This window comes from Rhinichthys klamathensis, unplaced genomic scaffold (genome assembly GCF_029890125.1).
Source record: "Rhinichthys klamathensis goyatoka isolate OS25496 unplaced genomic scaffold, OSU_Roscu_1.1 h1tg000522l_1, whole genome shotgun sequence".
Taxonomy (NCBI): Eukaryota; Metazoa; Chordata; class Actinopteri; order Cypriniformes; family Leuciscidae; genus Rhinichthys; species Rhinichthys klamathensis.
In genome coordinates, this window is record NW_026607001.1 from 287,459 (window position 1) to 307,317 (window position 19,859).

The window sequence follows — 19,859 nt, forward strand, 5'->3', positions numbered from 1 at the left end:
CACTGTTTATGGTTCCAGCTTAATCAGTGAAATACAAGCTGGAGAGTTCAGACAGCTGAAGTCGTGGACCTGACTGTCACACTGATATTCAGGCTAGTTTGACCGTTGATGAGAGAAAATGAGTCAATCTTATTCAATGCAGGACATTTTCCAGAAGAATGAGTTGAATGGATCTTTTAAGGTGGTGTCAGAGATGAGAACGGCCCGTCCAAACCCAGACTACGCAGATCCGTCATGCTGCATGAGCGTCAAAAATGTGTCCTATACTGTGAGGTAGGAATATCTCGTTGATATGATATGAAACCAGTGAAATCGATGATTGTCTTAAACTCACAGTCTATGCAAGTTAGCATTGAATCTTCAACCATAATTTAGGACCGGGTTAATGGTAAAACTGTTTATTTTAGTTTTATTTCTGAATTTGCTCCAGTCCAGTTGTTAACCCACCACTGCACCTGACACATGTACTGTATATTAACCATCATCAATTTTAATGAATGATAAGTTCTCAAGATCATGTCAAATGTCAATGTTTTAGAACTTTTAAACTTTAGCTTTTTAATACTCAAATAACTTTACAGAAACATTATTTTGTAACCCCTCCTTTAGAACTTGAAACCTTAAAAGGATCTCAATATTATTTAATATTAGTTATTACTAAAATGCTTAAAAATGTTTTTTGCATGATAGATAATACACAATACATATTGCTTGATAATTTTGTTAATTCAGTTAATTCATAAAAATAGTGCATAACAGGAACATATTTTCTGATGTAAAAATTTATTTTAAGATCTTTAAAAAAAGTGCTAAATACACAGATATGAGATTGTATATTTATTAATCTCAACACAATGTTAACTTAAAATTAAGCTTTTGTTAGCAAAATGTTATATTAAAATTATGCAGATGCCTAAATTAAATTTTTTTAACATTTCTTATATGTGGTTATATTATTCTGTTGATTAACATTCTGTTGATTAACCACTTACAGCACATGTTGCACATGCAGCTACCATTAAATGATCAGTGAATGAACGTTTATATGCCACAGTCACCTCTCGTCATCAGAATTTTGAATGGCAACAATTATACAACTATTAGGCTTTAGACTGTTAGTCTTTCATTGAAGTATACATATACACTCTAAAAATGCTTGCTCAGTCAGTTTAACCCAGAATGTGTTTGGTCTTGTGTTTACCCAGTGCTGTGTTTGTTCACCACCCAGACTTTGTTGTTTTTGTTAACCCATGATTTTAGAGTGCACCGTCTTCACATCTGTGTTTTTCTTTACTCATTTCCATCCTGCAATTTCAAACAAAATACTGACAAACTTAAAAGTCTTGTTCATTTCATAAATATTTTTATTTGCTGTGTTACAGTGAACATGTAGGACCCTGGTGGGACCTTTCATCTTTTAGAAAAAAATGGACAAGGCAAATACTGAATGAAGTGTCATTTCATGTGGACAGTGGGCAGATAATGGGAATTCTGGGAAACTCGGGTAAGTGACTGAAAACCTGGGAGACGAAATGACTGTGATGCTTAGAACACATTTTCATTACAGAGCCCACAATATGCTATTGTGAAATAAATACTCAGCTACAGTATGTGTTAATTTTTGTTATTTAACATGACAATGTAATGGTGAATGTGACATTTTAAGGAATGTAGATTTTCTGTTTATTTATAGGGGTTAAGTGCCACTAAACAAAAAAACCAGTGACATTAATTTTTTTTTAATAAAATCATATTCTCAGTCAGATCTTTCCAGTATCATTCACTCTATATGCATTAAGACACTAAAATGAAGCAACAGAATGAACAAGGCAACTTATTATGCAATTGTACATTACGTAAGGCTGCAAAGATAATTTCTTTGAATGTCAATGTCATATCATATCTTAAAGTTATAAACTTGTTGACCTTTTTCTCAAGGCTCTGGAAAGACCACTCTGTTAGATGCTATAGCAGGAAGAATTGGGAATTCTGGTAACCTTCTGGGAGACATTTTTGTAAATGGAAGAAAGCTAAAAACAGAGCAGTTTCAAGACTGTTTCTCTTATGTTCTTCAGGTGAGATTTGTTTAATTTAATTATGAATATAGTATTCAACATAAAACAATTTGACCACAAGTTTGTGTGTGTGTGTGTGTGTGTGTGTGTGTGTGTGCGTGTGTGCGTGCGTGCGTGCGTGCGTGCGTGTCAATGTAAATGCCACGGGCTACATGTGACTGAACTTTAGTCAACTGTTGGAGATATATATAGATAAAAAAGCGATTGACTTCTAGACTATCTAGAGGTCATGTCTGCCACAACCAAACTTAGACACATACAGTAAAGTTTGCAGTAAAGGTCATCTAGAGTGAACTCTGAATTTAGTCGTTACACATGAGTTCATTGTAATATTCTTCAGAGCTATTCATGCACATCTTCCGGAAAATGAAATAATCATGGCAAGACTGCCATTATTACAGGTGATTTTTACAGCTTAAATTTATGATGCAAGGAAGCTATAATCTAATCCAGTAATTAAATGTCTCAGGGGCTAAATGTACAGAGACTGGCTGAAAGTGAAGTTATGAAGAAAGTACTTTTCAGCATTTCAAACTTTTTTGCCAAATACTACAGTTCATTTCAGGAACCACATACCATTTAACTCTGCTTTTAACAGCACTGTAATTTTTTTTTTTTTAATAAGTGGGTAACACGTTGCAATAAGGTTCATTAGTTAATGTATTAACTAACATGACCTAACCATGAGCAATACATTTGTTACTGTATTTATTTGCTTTGTTTTTATTAACTAACATTAACAAAGATAGTTCATTGTTTGTTCATGTTAGTTCACAGTGCATTAACTAATGTTAAGATTTTAATAAAGTAAATGTTGAAATTAACATTAACAAAGATTAATAAATGCGGCATAAGTGCAGTTCATTATCAGTTCATGCATAACTAGTGAACCTTATTTGTAAAGTGTTATCAATAAGTGTTCATGCTGCATTAAAATATAAAGTTTAGTCAACCTGATATGTGAAGATGTCTTAATTGATCAAGAAGTTAAAATCAGGGATGTTACTCATGATAGCTAATTGCAGCAATGATGTTTGCATTGAACTTCAATGTACAACAATTACAGATGTAGACATGACGCACAAACTCAACATCCCTATGACTTCTTCAAAGGAATGAGCCTAATACTTAATAAATACAAGCTATAAACTCCAAATACAGATAAGAACTTAAAGCAGTGACATTTAAGAGCACTTGTCCACTCAGGAGCAAAGTTTAAAAATTGTAAAATGTTGTATATGTTGATAATGTCAGTCTTTAATACATTACTAGAATAACCTTTTAAAAAAATGCATATTATCGCTGATACACACCACTGTACATGCACACCTCATACCAGAGGTTAGCTCTTATTGGATGAACATGGGAGCCGTTTAAAGGGACAATTCACCCAAAAATTTAAATTTAATCATTTACTCACTCTCATGTCATTTGGTAATTTCTTTCTTAGAAGTTTCAGAAATTGGGATTTTTAACAGACTGATCAAGCTGCTCTTTTTTCACACTATTTTGTGCTCCATGAATGAAAAGTAATAAGGGTTCTCAACCTTTTTGACTCCAAGACTATTTTCTGTTTATTTTCAAACTTTTTATTTACAGAAATTAGGATTGGCAATATATTAAAATAATAAATAAAATACTTAAATAAAACAAAATTCTGTAATTCCAATAACTGAATGTTCTTCAGGGTTTACACTTTGTATTACTAGTAAATGTTCGTGACTTTTCTAGTTTGTGATTACAGTTTTTTTTATTGTTTTACTCACAAATACCAAATTATACGTGATAAAATATAGAGTTGTGCAGGGAAGATGTGAAAACCTGGAAGACTAATTCACCTTTTGTTACCTCGAGATTTTCTTATGGGGTTTTATAACGGGGTTTTTCAATTTACAATAAATTACACGCACTCATATCGAAAACGCAAATTTTAAAGCAGTTATGTTTATTTTTGAAAACGTACATTTATAAGTAACTAGATAAGACTGTTTGGGGTTTTGAGTCTGTGCAGTTTACATTTTTAAAACAGAATGTCAAAGTATCGTCAAGTTATTACCACAGGCTTTATTTTACTCATATATTGAAAAACCCCATTATAAAACCCCATAGGAAAACCTTGAGGAAACCAGTGGAGAATTTGTCTTGCGAGTTCTGACGTCATCCCTGCACCACTCTATTAAGGAGCTTGACAAAATTTATATAAATTTGTTTATATATATATAAATATTATATACATTATAAAAAAATTAATTACCGGTAATTAAGATTTTATTAATTTTTAGAACTTTTCCAGGTCTAGAAATCACACTTTTAAAATTTAAAAGAACTATCCCTTTATATTCACCTTAGTATTCTTTATGTGGGAATACAGCCTTATTTTGAATGCTTACATGGAATGTTTTTTCTCAATCTCTCTCTCAGAGTGACAATCTCTTGAGCTACCTGACTGTGGAGGAAACTCTGACATACACTGCTCAACTTGCTTTGAGAAAACACTCTGCTGAGGCCATACGCAAGAAAGTGAGCTCATTCCCTTCACAGATGTCAAAACACACACAACTCATTTGCCACATCATCACCACAGATAGGCAAAATACTCATTTTTTTAACAATTGTTTATATTTGGAAAAACTCACAATTGATAATTAAATTTGAATGAATAAACCTCAAATAGATATATTTTTTTGTTGAGCAGAAAGCTATGATGGAGACATTATCATTCATACATTTTTAACAACCTTATCCCACTCTGACTTGCCATAGGTAACCGCGGTCATGGCAGAGTTGAGTTTGGGACATGTGGCTCACAGTGTGATTGGAGGCCGCATTTTTCCAGGCATTTCTGGTGGAGAGAGAAGGAGGGTCTCCATTGCCAGCCAGCTTCTTAAGGACCCAAGTGAGTGCTTTGTGCTGCCCCCTGACTTGCCTGAATAAATATTAACCCATACTAGCGTAATGTTTGTTTAGGTATGATGTACAAACACTGTATAGCATGTGTTGATTTCCTCAGATGATGCAACCCTCACATGTGCTGCAGTAGCTAAATATGATTAAAGGCTAAATGTTATTTAAATGCAGAGCGACCAGGAGAGTGACCCAAAGCCCCTCAAAGGATTATTGAGGAATGGACAAATGAGTGAAAGGGACTAAAGTAGAATATTAAAAGTGGGTTATCACATTTTTTATATTAAGTCGAGGTCGATGAGGGTCCCTCTGGATCCTTTATCTGGCTCTTTGGACCTCAGGGGTCTCCTGGGACCGTGGACTACGGATTAGTTAAGGCCACTCCAACCTGAACACAAACCAGCAATTATAAGTGGCTTTCATCTGCTGCCTTCTCTAATCAAGCAGTAAATTAATTCATCAGCCAATTAATTTGGCTCTAACTTTAGACAATGGCAAATCTATTAATTGCTTTAATTACTTGAATTAATGAGACACTCAAAGTTGTCCCTTAAAAGACAGAGAGTGGACTTTGTGGAAAGTTTCTCATTAGTTTTTATTTCTTTTCCTGTTTTTTCATTTCGCGTTATGTCATGGCAGAGGTGATTCTCCTGGATGAGCCAACCACAGGACTGGACAGCATGACGGCTAATCAGATCGTGATGCTGCTGGCTGAGCTGGCCAGAAGAGATCGAATAGTCATAGTCACCATCCACCAGCCCCGTTCAGAGCTATTCAGAGTGAGTAGACTTTTTACTGTTTTAACTCTGGAAGGATGTGTGATGCAGTGGCTAATGCTCAGGGCTGATAACCAGATGTAAGAAGCAGGCCGTAGCCCATCAGAAACTTGACCTTGATCCAATGTGCCTTTGAGTTATGTGGCTTTTAGACCATGGTGCTTCTATATGCTAGTTTTCTTCTAAAAGTTGACAAAAAGGTTGTTGACTTAGCATTCACTTATAATTAGGGCTGTCAAATGATTAATCACGATTAATCACATCCAAAATAAAAGTTTTTTTTACATAATATATGTGGGTGCACTGTGTATAATTATTTTGTATATATATAAATACACACACATGCATGTATATTTAAGAAAAAAATATTATTTATATATAAAATATTTATATTTATATATAATATAAATTATATATAAATCTATATACAGTATATACATGAAAATATTTCTTAAATATATACAAGCATGTATTTATTTATATATATAAAATAATTATACACAGTGCACCCACATATATTATGTAAAAAAAACTTTTATTTTGGATGTGATTAATCACGATTAATCATTTGACAGCCCTACTTATAATACATACAATAATAATACATTCTATTTGTATTGCACCTTTTTAAACATAAAATTTGTTGTTTCACATGTATTAATATTAGATATTAACATTAAATTAATGTAAATAAATTTAAAAAAGTGAACAAAAATAAAACAGTTAAATAGTAACAAGCTACAAGAGCAAAAATAAAAGCGATAGAATTAAGATATAAGAAAAATATATAATCCAATCCAATGGCATCAGAGCTAACTGAAAACCATGACTTCATTTTTTTTTTTTTTTTTTTTTTTACTTGGAGTTTATCCAATTTCAATTGGTGAAAGGTTTCAGACGTGCGAGGCATTATGGCTAAAAGCAACTACAACTGATTTTTGTAAGATTTACAATTACATAATGCCAAATGTTGTTAACTACTACCAAAATTTGCTTTGGATAATTAATTAATTTAACCTGTTTCATGACATAAAGTGTTGAAGTTCAGTGTTATGACATTACCATTGATTGACATGTACCTGTATGGTTCATATGACAATATATCTGTATTAAATTAGTATGTTTTACATTCAGCGCAATGGTTTACATTAAAGTGACATAGTCTAGAAGATTATGCTCAATAAAATGACTGAAAGATGTATAAATGTCTACAGATCTTTAACCGAATAGCAATCATGAGCCGAGGGGAACTGGTGTTCTGTGGGCAGCCTGAAGAGATGGTGGATTTCTTCAGCAGCTGTGGATATGAGTGTCCTGAGTACTGCAACCCCTTTGATATTTTTGGTACGGCTTTAGAAGATGACCCAAGATCTGATTTTTTCTTTAGACTTGAGCTTGAATTTGAGTGAATTATACAGTTTTTAAGATGTACTGGTATTAAAAAAACATTGATCTTTACTGCTAAAAATATGGGTATCCAGTAAAGTGTTTCGCTTTTATTAAATCATCCTTTGTAATGAACAGTTGATCTGACTTCTGTGGACACACGCTGCAGCGAGAGGGAAGCCGCCACCTACAGCCGCATGCACGACATCACATCAGCCTACCAGAACTCAGAGATCTTTAAAGGCATGCTGGGAAGGATCGAGCAAAGCTGCCAAGGACTAGACAAACCCATGATCCCCTTCAAAAGCAAGGAGTCCCCCAACTGCCTGTCCAAACTGAATGTCCTCCTGAGGTAAAACAGAAGCCACGACACTGACTAAAGGCCCGTTCATACCAAGGACGATAACTATAACGATAAAGATAGTTCTAAAAATCTTTCTAAATATAAAAGAATAACAGAGTCCACACCACAACTATAACGATAATGGCACAGAGAAACGATATTGTTGAAATCACTTTCAGAATGATTCTTTCCAGCAAATGAACGATAAAAACATTGACAGCCAATCAGAATCCATTCTGCATTTAAATTAATTCATGCATTTCTCTCTTTTACACACACACACACAGGCGGACCGTACGCAATGTGTCTCGTGATAGGATGGGCATTCTCATGCGCCTCTCTCAGAATCTCATCTACGGCCTCTTTATTGCTTTTTTTCTCATGAAGCTGGGTAAGGATGTAACAAAAGGTGCCGTGCAGGACAGAATCGGTATAATCTACCAAGCTATGGGTGCATCACCATATACCGGCATGCTGAATGCTGTGGCTCTATGTAAGTATCTCATCCACAGTCAAAGTGCCTCAAAATACACGCATTATCTTGAGAGTTTGTTAGACATTTAACATTTAAGAGATTGTTAGAGTTTGTGACAGTGAGAAAAATAATTTGTGGCATTGCATTTCAACAAGGCAACAAGAACTATAATTATTAAAGATTATGCACATTTGTTTCTGATGTATCAAACAAATGAGTGCATACATAATTCTCATATATTCCTAAATCACAGATTATATGGCAGAATTGATGGTAAAGGTGATGCAGCAGTTAGACTAATTAAGCCAATGCTGTTGGGAAAAGTAATCCCTGTCCTTTATATATCAGTTTATGAGCGATAAGAGTCTCATTTTACTGTAGGTCACCGGATAAGAGAGAGAAACACACAGGAGGTGTATTGCCTCACAAATTGCTCCTGCATGTCAAAGAATATTGCTTGACCTAAAACATAGAGCTCTTGAGATAGCATATAATTTGTAACACTAGACGTGTCTGCTACTGTATTTTCACTTTTTAAGTGTGGATAACAGTCTAAGGTTTTTCTTGATTAAAAACAGTTCCTGCTTTAAGGGCCATTGCTGACCAGGAGAGTAAAGATGGCTTGTACCAGAAATGGCAGATGTTTCTGGCTTACATCATCCATATCCTGCCCTTCAGTATTATCAGTGTGTTCATCTTTACCTCTTTCCTGTATTGGTAGGTATGGGTGTGTGTTGTTAAGCTACTTGAGTTCATCAGAGCTCGGGTCAGGGTTACTAGGGTTTAAATCCAGGGGAATGTCCTCAGGATCAAATACAATTTACTGGTTTGTGGATCGTGACTGTTTCTCTGTGTGTGGTTTGGTGTTTTAGGATTGTTGGGATGAACCCAGATCCCCTGCGCTTCCTGTGTTTTTCAGCAGTGGTCATGGTGCCACACATCGTAGGTGAACTCTTAACGCTGGTCTTGTTGGGTGTCGTTCAAGACCCCAATATGGTCAACAGTGGGGTCGCTCTACTCAATATAGCTGGAATCATGGTGGGCTCTGGATTTCTAAGGTGAAGAAATGATTTTGATACTCGCTTGCCAACATGTTTGTTTTTTAGTGCTAAAGGACTACACTATTGTTCGTGATTGTTCAGCATTTTGATTTAAATCTACTCTAACCAGTTAGAAAACAGATTTGTTCTAAAAAAATGTCTTGTTTATAATTCTTTCAGGGGTTTTAAACAAATGCCTAAAGTATTCCAGTGGCTGAGTTATCTAACTTTCCAGAAGTACGGCTGTGAGCTCCTTATCGTCACTGAGTTCTATGGCCTAAACTTCACCTGCAGTAAGAAAAATCATTGTCTTCTTCAAACTTATGCATTCTCAAAATGGACCCTATGAAATGGCTTGACAAACACATTTTTTTTTTACATTTCCGGTGATAATGAATTTCCCAACAGGAAGTTGATGTGGGACAGAGGCTTGTTCCTTTAATAGTTCCTTGTAAATTAAAACAATCTTACACTACCATTTAAAAGTTTGAGGTCAGTAAGGTTTGTTAATGTTTCTAAAAAAAGTCTCTTCTGCTCATCAACCCTGCATTTATAAAAATGTAAAGAAAATACAGTAAACACAGTAATATTGTGAATTTTCTTTACAAATAACTGTTTTCTACTTCAATATATTTTTAATATAAAATACAGGAAAAACTTTAATATTGCTAAATTAGTATTTAACTATTTAGGTATATATTTGAATATATTTTAAAATGTAATTTATTCCTGTGATACAAAGCTGAATTTTCACCATCATTACTTCAGTCTTCAGTGTCACATGATCCTTCAGAAATCATTCTAACATGCTGATTTTCTGCTTCAAGAAACATAGTGATTTTATAGTGCGCATCCTTGCAGAATAAAAGAAAAAAAAGTACTGATCTCAAATCTTTGAACGGTAGTGTATATCTGCTCATTTTTGTCTGAATCAAATGGATAGACATGGATTAACTTTTTGGTTCTTGGGATTTTTAACACATATAATGAATAAGGTGTGCATATGGACATCCTCTGACTAACCGTTTGTCTCTCAGCCCCTTTAGCTGGTTTGCCAGGAGCTTGTCTGGTAGACAGTGGTAATATGATCATAGATGAGGGTTATCCTGGAGCTCTCTCACGTTACACACTAGACTTCCTCCTGCTCTATGCCTTCCTGCCTGGGCTCGTGATACTGGGCATCATCAGCTTCAAGATACGAGACCACCTCATCAAACGCTAAGCTTCTGTATGTGTTATTGTGCCTGTGAGCAAATGTGTATAAAATATCATGTTCTTTAGTTTGTACATAGGATATCTCTAGATCATATATGTTGATTATATATAAAAAAAAACTAAAGTGAAAGCTGAATCCATCTACCTTTTCCACAGTTATAGATCCATTTTCTCCACAATGTTCACCAGTATTGTGATTGGTAATGTGACTGTAAATGCTCTGTTATACATAATAAATGTTTAATAAAAAAATTTTAAAAGTTTATCCTGCTCTTTTAAAATGTATTTAGAAAGAGGTGGCATTTAATGGGTAACGCTTTACAATAAAGTTTCATTGTATTATAATGAAATAATGTATTAACCAACATGAAATAACAATGATCGATACATTTGTTACAGTATTTATTATTATTTGTTAATGCTAGTTAATACAAATCCAGTTCATTTTTGTTCATGTTAGTTCACAGCGCATTAACTAATGCTAACAGATACAACTTTTGATTTTAATAATGTATTAGTAAATTTTGAAATTAACATTATCTAAGATTAATGCTGTAGAAGTATTGTTCATTCTTATAGTTCATTATAACTAAATTAGTTAACGTATGTTATCTAATGAAACCTTATTGTAAAGTGTTACCATTTAATGTATAGTGTTTAAATTTGAAGTGCCAGCGAGTGTTGACTTATTTTAATACAAGTCATATTACTTAAGTCAAATGAACGCATGCTTTTATTTGTGGATGTTTGTTTCATGCACCAAGATCATATTGACCCCATAAAAATATTAGCTATTAGATATAACATTTTTACCCAAACATTTGAGTCCAAATTTATATAGTGCTTTTCACAATAAATAAAAATAAATGAGAATGAAAAATACGAACACTGCAGTAAAAATAGTATAAAGAAAAACTTCATTTCCCATAGTGCACTGGGTGTGTTCATCATCAAACGGTGACGTTACCCCTCGCAACGGTAATCAAGCGCCTCTTTTTTAGTCGACAGAACACTGAGGCATCAATAAAGGACTATTATCTAAACTCGCTTCTTTGATGTAGAGAAATTTAAAAACACAACTTGTGATAATGCCTAAAATAAAGTAAGTTGTCGGTTGGGTTTTTACACACATTATTTTACTCCTCGTTCAAGTTTACTTGCTAACTAACGTTAGCTAACGTTACCCAAATTAGGAAGAATGGAGCTAAATATGCATATGCTGCTATTCAGATGATTTTGTCTCGTAGTTCGGACACATTATGGGATGTTGCTGCAGCGGAGGTACGCAGCAGGGAGAACAGGACTGATGAAGAGGATGCTGAAGAGGACGCACACTTCCTCACACAGAGAACAGTCTTCTTCATGGGCAGTAAAGCAGGGGTATGCCTACAATATATCACTTTAACACTCACTTACTGTTTATGGTCTTGAGAAAGTATATATGCTAATGGTAAACAGGCTTAAAAAATAACCCTGTGAACCTTGACATAAAATAATAGTCAGGAAAATATTTTTTTCTTTAAAAAAAAAATGGAACAGTTTATTGAAACTTTAGACAAAACCTTTAATAAAAATTAAACAAAAGTTGTATCATATTTTATGCATCAGGCTTTTATGGCTCGTATACAGTTGTATGATATATATAAACAATAACAAGTTTTGGTCATGTTGATAATTTAAAGATAAAATATTTTAAAATATTTTAGCCTCTATTGTCAGAAAACAACATTTGACCTTATATTTCAGGGCAAAACAACAATATTACTGCGGTTTCTTGACAGGTAAGTGCGAGGTGTCATGTTGTACATTTGAAGTTTTTAAGAGTCTTCATGTCGCCTCAGATTTGTGTTTTTCCCTTTAAACCAGAGATGAGTCAGCTAAACCTACTCTTGCACTGGAGTACACTTTTGGTAGACGAGCAAGAGGGCATAATACGGTACGAGCTACAGTGCTGTCTTCACTTCTTTATAGGAACTGATTTCGCTTTTAATTTATATAAAAGCATCTTTGGGTCGATAAATGTCTATTTTCTCCTTCTCTGCAGCCTAAAGACATCGCTCATCTGTGGGAATTGGGAGGGGGAATCTCCTTATCGGACCTTGTTCAGATTCCCATCACGGCTGACAATGTCAGGTTAGACTCACAGACACTGTACATTCATTCAGGATGGTAATCTGAGAGAGCCGTTTAAGTTCAATTTAAAATAAATTTAAAATGTGGTTGCAAACATTGTGCAAGTACAATTATTTTTGCAGTTCTTTATCTGTAGTACTTGTTCTGGATCTGTCTAAACCTAATGCTCTGTGGGAGACCATGGAAAGGCTGCTCGGATCAGCTCGAAGTCAGGTGGAAAAAGTGTGTGCCGTACTCCAGAAGACAGGAGAATCCAGATCAGGCAAACAACGAGTCCCACGAATCCTCCACAAGGACTATCCGGTAGAGAGGATGACACAGTTCCTCTAAATCGAGTGTGTGCATTTATGTTGCAGTGTATTACATGAAACAGTCTCTCTTCAACAGGATCGAGAGCTCATCAGCCCTTTTCCTGTTCCGCTTCTCATAATTGGCAGCAAGTTTGACATCTTTCAGGTAAAACTTCACTGCATTGAAATGTTCAGATTCAGAATAGAATACTAGCTTACTGTATAGTATACACCATGCATAGTATACACTTCTCCTTGTGAAAAGTGCAGTGTGCTCTGATTGGTCGGCTGGCCAGTGTGTAGGGATTGGTCAACCGCTTCAAGGGTGTTTCAGAAATGTCCTGCCCCTTACCAAAACCGTGAGTTTCAGCTTCTCGGGTGTAATGTTTTTTTTTTTTTTTTTGCGTATGCCTTGGGCGGAAATTATTTAAATGAGGAACATTGTGACGTGTACGTTCCCGGAGGAAAACTCAAAACTACAACAGAGGTATTTCAGGGAGTTCAAAAACAGTATTTACTGATATAGAGTATAACTCCCTTTGGATGCCGTGACGCCAAACCCCCTCATGGAAGAAAAACGGCATCGTGTTTACAACTGTGATCAGGATCATCTAAACGCTGGATTTTTAAAAGTATGTAAACTAACTTTGCGGCATATACTCTTTAAAATACGTACAGGAGTTTTACACACTGGTCTATTATTGTAGGGACATTGATGTTACATTTTCACGCCCCTAAACATGATGCAGAACAAAACAAAACAAACTGTGATTGGGTGCTTTACATGTCAGTCAGACAGTCTGTCATTTACTGTAGTTTTTATCACGCTGATGTAATTTCAAGTGTTTGTTTTTAAAATAAGTTTGTTTTTAGTTAGTTATTTGATGCGGTGGTGTGACGTCATGATTGACAGCTGTGATTGACAGGTTCTCTGAGCAAAGTAGTCACTGATAGCCTAGAAATCTAGCGCACCCTAGCGGCAGCAAAAATTATTTTGCAGCAAATGGCGCTTTTCCATTACCAGTACCAGCTCGACTCGACTCGACTCGCCTTGGCTCGCCTCGACTCGGCTCGCTTTTCGCTCCGTTTTCCATTGCAGAAAGTACCGCCACAAATAGTACCCGGTCGTCATAGCGACGCATTTCGTTCCTCGTTGCCCCATCAAGCTCTCGCTGGATCCTCTCTTCGGCAACCAAACAAAGGAATGTCTGCACCTCCTCGTTTGACCACGGCGTATTCTTCCGAGTTGCCATAATAATAGTAGTAAGTTTAGTAACTATCTCTGGCCAAACTATTTTAAAAATGGCGGGGTTATTCTGGATACTCCATCTGGCGCGTGCAATGATGACGCAGATTCTCTGTGACCAATCAGCAGTCGGCATTGTTTTCACGTCACATTTTAGTATCGGCTTAGCTCGCCTCAGCTCGCTTAGAACCTCGCCGGAGGTGGTACGAAAAAAAGTACCCGAAAGCAGGTACAGGTACAACTTTTACACAGTGGAAAACCAAACAAAGGCGAGTCGAGCCGAGCCGAGCCGAGGCGAGCTGGTACTGTGTAGTGGAAAAGCGCCAAAAGTGTGGTCTAGCAACTCTCCATAGACTTTTGAGCTGGAAAAAACAAAAACTGGTCCGGCCAATCAGATCGTGTAGAGTTGGTGGGCGGGCTTAACATAATGACGGCAGAGTTATGACGGTTCCGCGTGATTTCCATAGGTGATTTCCCTCTGCTTGAAAACAAAGAAGATGCTGCTGGCGAACAGCGGTCTTTCGAATCGGCTTTGCCCGCGACTCTGGATGACTTGGCGTTAAGAGAACGTCACTTAAGTCATTCCTAAAAAAGGAAGATGTCTTCAGAGTTTTGACGACCTGATACGGCAAAAGTTTAATATACCAACTAGCTGGTTCACTGGTGGAAAAACGCATGGGACTCACTCAGCCACAGCCGTTTGTTGCTCTGGTTGGTTGTAGCGCTATCCTATTGCGTGCCGAGGGATATTGAAAGACAACCGTTTATACTGGCCCTCGGATTGAGGTATGCCAATTGTGAGTTCCCAGACCTAACATCTTGATGTAGGTCTGGCTTGCCAGGCTAAGTCACTGAAGCACCAACAGACTTTTTTTCGAGATCTTCGGAGGACTAAGGAGATTGGAGCTTTAAATTTAATATCTACATTTCTATAATTAATAATAAATAGTGCAGGAGCGTGTGCTTGCGATTGATTCTGCGAGAGTGAGGGCGGGGGCTTGATTTCGCGGCTTTACTTCCTGTCTGCTTGTATATTCTCTTGTGTACTGTATGTTCATCTTCGCTTTCTTTTGCACAAAGCATTATTTTGCTTCGCTTCAGCTATGATAAAGAGACATTCACTCTTGCATTGCGTGTTCGTGCATTTTGGGGGCGGAGTACTCTCGCGTACCCAGACCTTCAGACCATAGACTGTAAAAAAAAGATGGACGACGCCCCTTCGCTCTCTTCCATTGGTCAGAAGTGAAGCCGCCAGTGTCCCGATATGGCGCTGACATCTTGGAACTTGAGTCTGCACAGTAGCGAATATAGAATATACAAGCAAGTGAAACAGCAAAACCAATGTAACTCACGTATGGAGCAGAAACATCTCAACCTCTGTGTCTGTTTTCAGGCCTTTCTCTTAGGTCTCTCCAGCGCTGGAAAGCTTTTCTAATATTAATGCGGGTTCTAAAGCTCTTGCCTGATCATAACCCTTCTTGTTCAAGTGACATTCCTCTGACCTTTTCTCTTTTGTAATGTCTCTCAGCCACCTCTCCTTCTACAGTCTTTCTTCAAATCCCGTCTTGCTCACTCTCTCTCCTCCTCCATTATGATTGGACACACCCGCTACTGCTGATTAGCTACAAGTGTGGTGTGGTGCTTGGTCCAATCCACTTTCAACAGGGTTTCTCAGAAATTGCTTACTGCACCTTTAACACTTCAAACCTGGATTTTTGAACAATTTTTTATTAAATATTGAGAAAAACGTCTTAAAAAAAAATTAAAAAAAAATAAATTAGAACAATAACCAAACTGTTATATTCATCAGTCTCATTCATGCTGAACTCCTGTCTCCTTCTAGGACTTTGATTCAGAGAAGAGGAAGGTGATTTGTAAGACTCTACGCTTCTTAGCCCACTTCTATGGAGCGTCATTAATCGTAAGACTGTACTCTTACTAAAGTATTTCAGAATTGATTAGTTTGGTGTAGTCTGAAAATGTTCATGCATTGCAACTTTCAGGAATTTGTAGCTTAAAAAAAAAAGAAGCAATTGAAAATCTCTGAACTGACATTACCCTTGTGTGGCATAACCCAGCTTTAACTAAAACTGTTCAGCTTTTCTGTTTGTATGGTCTGGGTTGTGTCTGAATGCTCTCTGTCTCTCCATAGTTCACCAGCAGCAAGTCAGAAGCCTCAATGTCTAAAAGCAGGAGTTTTGTTAATCAGCTGGCATTTGGGACTGAAAGACCGTATGAAGCTTTCATTATTCTCGTGCACTTTAAATTTGAGATATTCTTCATTCATGAAGTTCAGTTGTTTTTTATAAAAAAGAAATGATCTTCCATTCTGTTAGAAAGTCAATCTCTACAGACCCCAGCAAACCTCTGGCTGTTCCAGCAGGATCAGACTCCCTCAGTCAGATTGGTAAGATATACATTTTACTGTTGTTTTGGTTGAAGTCAAACAAGCCATCTTAAATCATTATATTTAATATACACTTCCGTTCATAAGTTTGGGGTCAGCAAGATTTGTTAATGTTTTTGAAAAGTCTCTTATGCTCACTTGCATTTATTTGATCAAAATAATAATATATAATAAAAAAGTAATATTGTGAAATATTTTTACAATTTAAAATAACTGTTTTCTATTTGAATATATTTTAAAATGTATTTTATTCCTGTTAAACTGACATTTCTTATTATTATCAATGTTGCTGCTTTTGTCGATACATTTTAAGGATTATTTGATGAATAGATGGTTAAAAAGAACAATTTCATTTTGAAATAGAATTTTTATAAATGTTTCCATTTGACACATTTCATTAATTAAACATGTCCTCGCCGCATAAAAGATTAGTTTCTTTAAAGGGGTCATATAATGGTACATGCACTTTTACAAGTTGATTGTACTGAAATGTGTGTTGGCAGTGCCTGTACACAACCATCATAAAATGATAAAAATCCATCCAGTGTTTTTGTTTTAATCTCCTTATATGTTTTGCCCTGCCTCAAATTGAGCCGTTCGATTTTGTGACGTCACACGCTCGGAAGCCCCTCCCACGATTGTTGATTGACAGCATCGTTTCAACACAGACCCGCCCTCGCTCATGAGCTAGCTGTCAATCATAGTCTGCGCGGACCGGCGCGGTCATTGTTGATATGCTGGAGCACTGTCTATGAGCAGAATGGCGTCTAAGCGATTGTGGTGTTCTGTTCTTGGGTGTAATAACGAACACAGCAGTCATTTTAATGTTCCTAAATCCGAACCGCTGAAGACGCAGTGGCTGAGTTTGTTTTCGAAGGGAATATTCCCCACGAGCAACGTCAATGCTTTCATGTTTGCGCGAATCATTTCTCACACCAGACTGCTTTATAAACGAGGGTCAGTATGAGCTGGTTTTGCTAAGAAGCTGCTCATGAAAAAAGGATCGGTACCAGCTATTCGTGTTCCTGCTGAACCTCTAGAACAACTGAAGTGAGTGTAACGTTTTATTAAACTTTATATTAATATTTATATTAATCTTTGCAAATCGCTAGCTGCACGCTTCACAATGAATGCATCTAAGGTTTACACTTAGGGTACATTACGGCATGTTTTCTATGTATGATGTTCTCAATATAATTCATAATCCCACGTTTATAATGAACAACGCGTTATGGTTATTGTGTTATTGTGTTACAAACGGTGTACGCACAGAACAGAGGGGCGGGGTGAGCAAAGCTCATGATCATTTAAAGTCATATGCACTGAAACGGCGTGCTGAAAACAGAGCTGTTTTTTACCAGGTAAAATAAGTGTTTTCTTACAATACTAATGAGAATTTTTAATTAAAGTATATTACAAACTTTTAATTTAGACCCTAAAGAATCATACTAGCTTGTACAAAAATGGCATTATATGACCCCTTTAAAAAAACCTGTATATTTCAACTAAAACTATATTAGCAATATTTTTTAATTGTTGAATATATAATTTATTAATGTATACATGTTATACATGCAGTTTTTATAACATCATATTAAAATGGTGAAAATCTTTAAAGATTAAATCTTGAAGTCCCCCTGTAATCAATAATTTTATCCCTTTAAACTCATCTTTGATCACTCAAATAATATATTTAAACGTTTTTTCCTTGAAAAAAAATTCTTCATGCCTTAAAATAGCTTGAATGTAACTCTACACCCTTGCCTCATTTAGTATACGCGCTTCTATGAATATGAAAATTAGCCCCGCCTCCACTTACTCACTTTAAATATGCAGTTTTACTTACGAATTTAAATAAATTTAATCTTAAAACCTAGCTAAGTTCTCATTTGCATTGATTTATTCATCCTCTAGGTCCCCCTGTTTCCTCTGAGATTGATATTGGGAGCCTACATGCCAAAAACCCCTTAGACCTTTGGAAGAAGGTTTTTGAAAAGGTTTTCCCACCCGAGGTACTTTTTGATATTGTAAACCCGCACACACACCCCCCCCACACACACTAATATCAAATGTACCCCGATCATTTTTGTTTTTCAGAACACCAAAGAACGCAAAGAGCTGAAAGATCCTGCCAAAGACCCCCAGTACAGCGAGACCCTAATAGACTCAATCAGAGCCCAGAAAGACCAGGTACAAGACACATGTTTACTGCCAGTGTAAGATCACCACAGCATTCAGATATTTGTCTTTTAGTAACCTCTAGACCTGTGTGTTTATAATCCCTCCAGTAATATACTGTACTGTACCATCAAGCGATCCTCCAGACTGATACATGCCCTGCTTTACTTTAGAGTGCTGTATATGACTGAAAGTTACCCTGCACCTCACACCCACTGCCCTTCAGTAGCCTCTCACCTGCTCTGATTTAGAATGGTATTGCTGACTAGTGATTGCAATATAAGCCAATTGCAATTAGCCAATATAAGTGACACTTATTTCAAACCCTCAACTTATAGAGTAAAACAGGTTTTTATGAACTACAACAAATCAATATATATATATATATATATAGAGACATCACTGCACAGAGAACCATTTGAACTGATTTTTTTGTAGTATTTATCATTGTAAACATGCTTCATGTAAAGTTTAGAGTATGTTAAAATATGACAAAAAAAATCCAGATCAGTGTTATTTATTTGATATTTATTCATATTTTGAAAAACCTTTTTTGAATTTTCAGTTTTTAGCAATTTTATGTGCTTTTGTAAAAAAAAAAAAAAAAAAAAATATATATATATATATATAATTTTTTTATTATTATTATTATTTACAAAAGCACATACAATTTCTAGAAATGTTTATTTTTATTTCAGGTTTAGTACTTTAACTTTAAGAAATTTTGCCTTGGTAACTAACTGAAATAATTTTTTTTTTAATTATTCTTTTTACGTTTTTTTTTTAAGTTTTTCCATCTAATATTTTTTATTTCAGATTTATTTCTATAATGAAAACAATTCATTATAGGTTCAGTCTGACTGATGAAATATCAGGCACACACATGTATTTAGTCAGAGACCACATTGCACAGTAATAAGCATCTTTTTTCTTGTCTCTTTTCTCAGGAGCTGGAGCAGTACAAGAGAGAACAAGCAAAGTCCTGGAAAAGTTTGGCTCTGGATCCATAGATTTCATTTAAAAAACCCTCAAAAGACCAGCAGGTTCAGCATTAACTGTTTCCATTATGTACATACAGTAAAGGATGATATATGACACCATTTTTTATACTGTTCATATGTGTGTGTTATAGGTATAATGCTGTATATAATGGCAATTAAATTGTCTATTTTAACCTTTTGCAGTTCACATTTCTAGATCAGTATAACTTGATTGTATTTTGAAATCGTTTTTTTTTTTTTAAATTTTCCCTAAACTATCTAAACCGAAAACACCACTCTGCTTCGGAATTAAACAAAAATGTTTATTTAATATGCTGTTCCCCCCTTTACTGAGAATATGCAAAATTATGTAAAAAGGAAAAAGTGCCATAACAATTAAATGAATTGAAA

The 19,859-nt window shown here is 35.7% G+C and overlaps 2 protein-coding genes across 2 annotated transcripts; both read left to right on the top strand.

The window, feature by feature from the left end:
• The first annotated feature begins 87 nt into the window (after positions 1-87).
• Positions 88-10,411, top strand: abcg5 (ATP-binding cassette, sub-family G (WHITE), member 5). Its single transcript, XM_056238400.1, has 13 exons — positions 88-273; positions 1,383-1,504; positions 1,939-2,075; positions 4,497-4,595; positions 4,839-4,971; positions 5,619-5,758; positions 6,970-7,099; positions 7,280-7,493; positions 7,772-7,977; positions 8,538-8,676; positions 8,832-9,017; positions 9,180-9,292; positions 10,037-10,411. The coding sequence occupies exons 1-13, from the start codon at positions 119-121 to the stop codon at positions 10,219-10,221; spliced, it is 1,959 nt and encodes a 652-aa protein (XP_056094375.1). The 5' UTR covers positions 88-118; the 3' UTR covers positions 10,222-10,411.
• Positions 10,412-11,216: 805 nt separating this feature from the next.
• On the top strand, positions 11,217-19,500 carry dync2li1 (dynein, cytoplasmic 2, light intermediate chain 1). Its single transcript, XM_056238396.1, has 13 exons — positions 11,217-11,316; positions 11,462-11,594; positions 11,961-11,995; positions 12,081-12,150; positions 12,259-12,347; positions 12,470-12,650; positions 12,735-12,803; positions 15,727-15,804; positions 16,036-16,115; positions 16,220-16,290; positions 18,205-18,302; positions 18,388-18,480; positions 19,416-19,500. The coding sequence occupies exons 1-13, from the start codon at positions 11,303-11,305 to the stop codon at positions 19,476-19,478; spliced, it is 1,074 nt and encodes a 357-aa protein (XP_056094371.1). The 5' UTR covers positions 11,217-11,302; the 3' UTR covers positions 19,479-19,500.
• Positions 19,501-19,859: the final 359 nt, after the last annotated feature.

What these genes read in the sequence shown, in the direction of transcription:
- dync2li1 (XM_056238396.1), top strand. An exon ending in TCCTCCACAAGGACTATCCG is followed by an intron (nt 12,651 to 12,734) that starts GTAGAGAGGATG and finishes TCTCTTCAACAG; the next exon opens with GATCGAGAGCTCATCAGCCC. An exon ending in GCAAGTTTGACATCTTTCAG is followed by an intron (nt 12,804 to 15,726) that starts GTAAAACTTCAC and finishes GTCTCCTTCTAG; the next exon opens with GACTTTGATTCAGAGAAGAG.
- abcg5 (XM_056238400.1), top strand. Translation starts at nt 119, where the DNA reads ATGAGTCAATCTTATTCAATGCAGGACATTTTCCAGAAGAATGAGTTG. An exon ending in GTTTCTCTTATGTTCTTCAG is followed by an intron (nt 2,076 to 4,496) that starts GTGAGATTTGTT and finishes TCTCTCTCTCAG; the next exon opens with AGTGACAATCTCTTGAGCTA. An exon ending in GTGGGCTCTGGATTTCTAAG is followed by an intron (nt 9,018 to 9,179) that starts GTGAAGAAATGA and finishes TAATTCTTTCAG; the next exon opens with GGGTTTTAAACAAATGCCTA.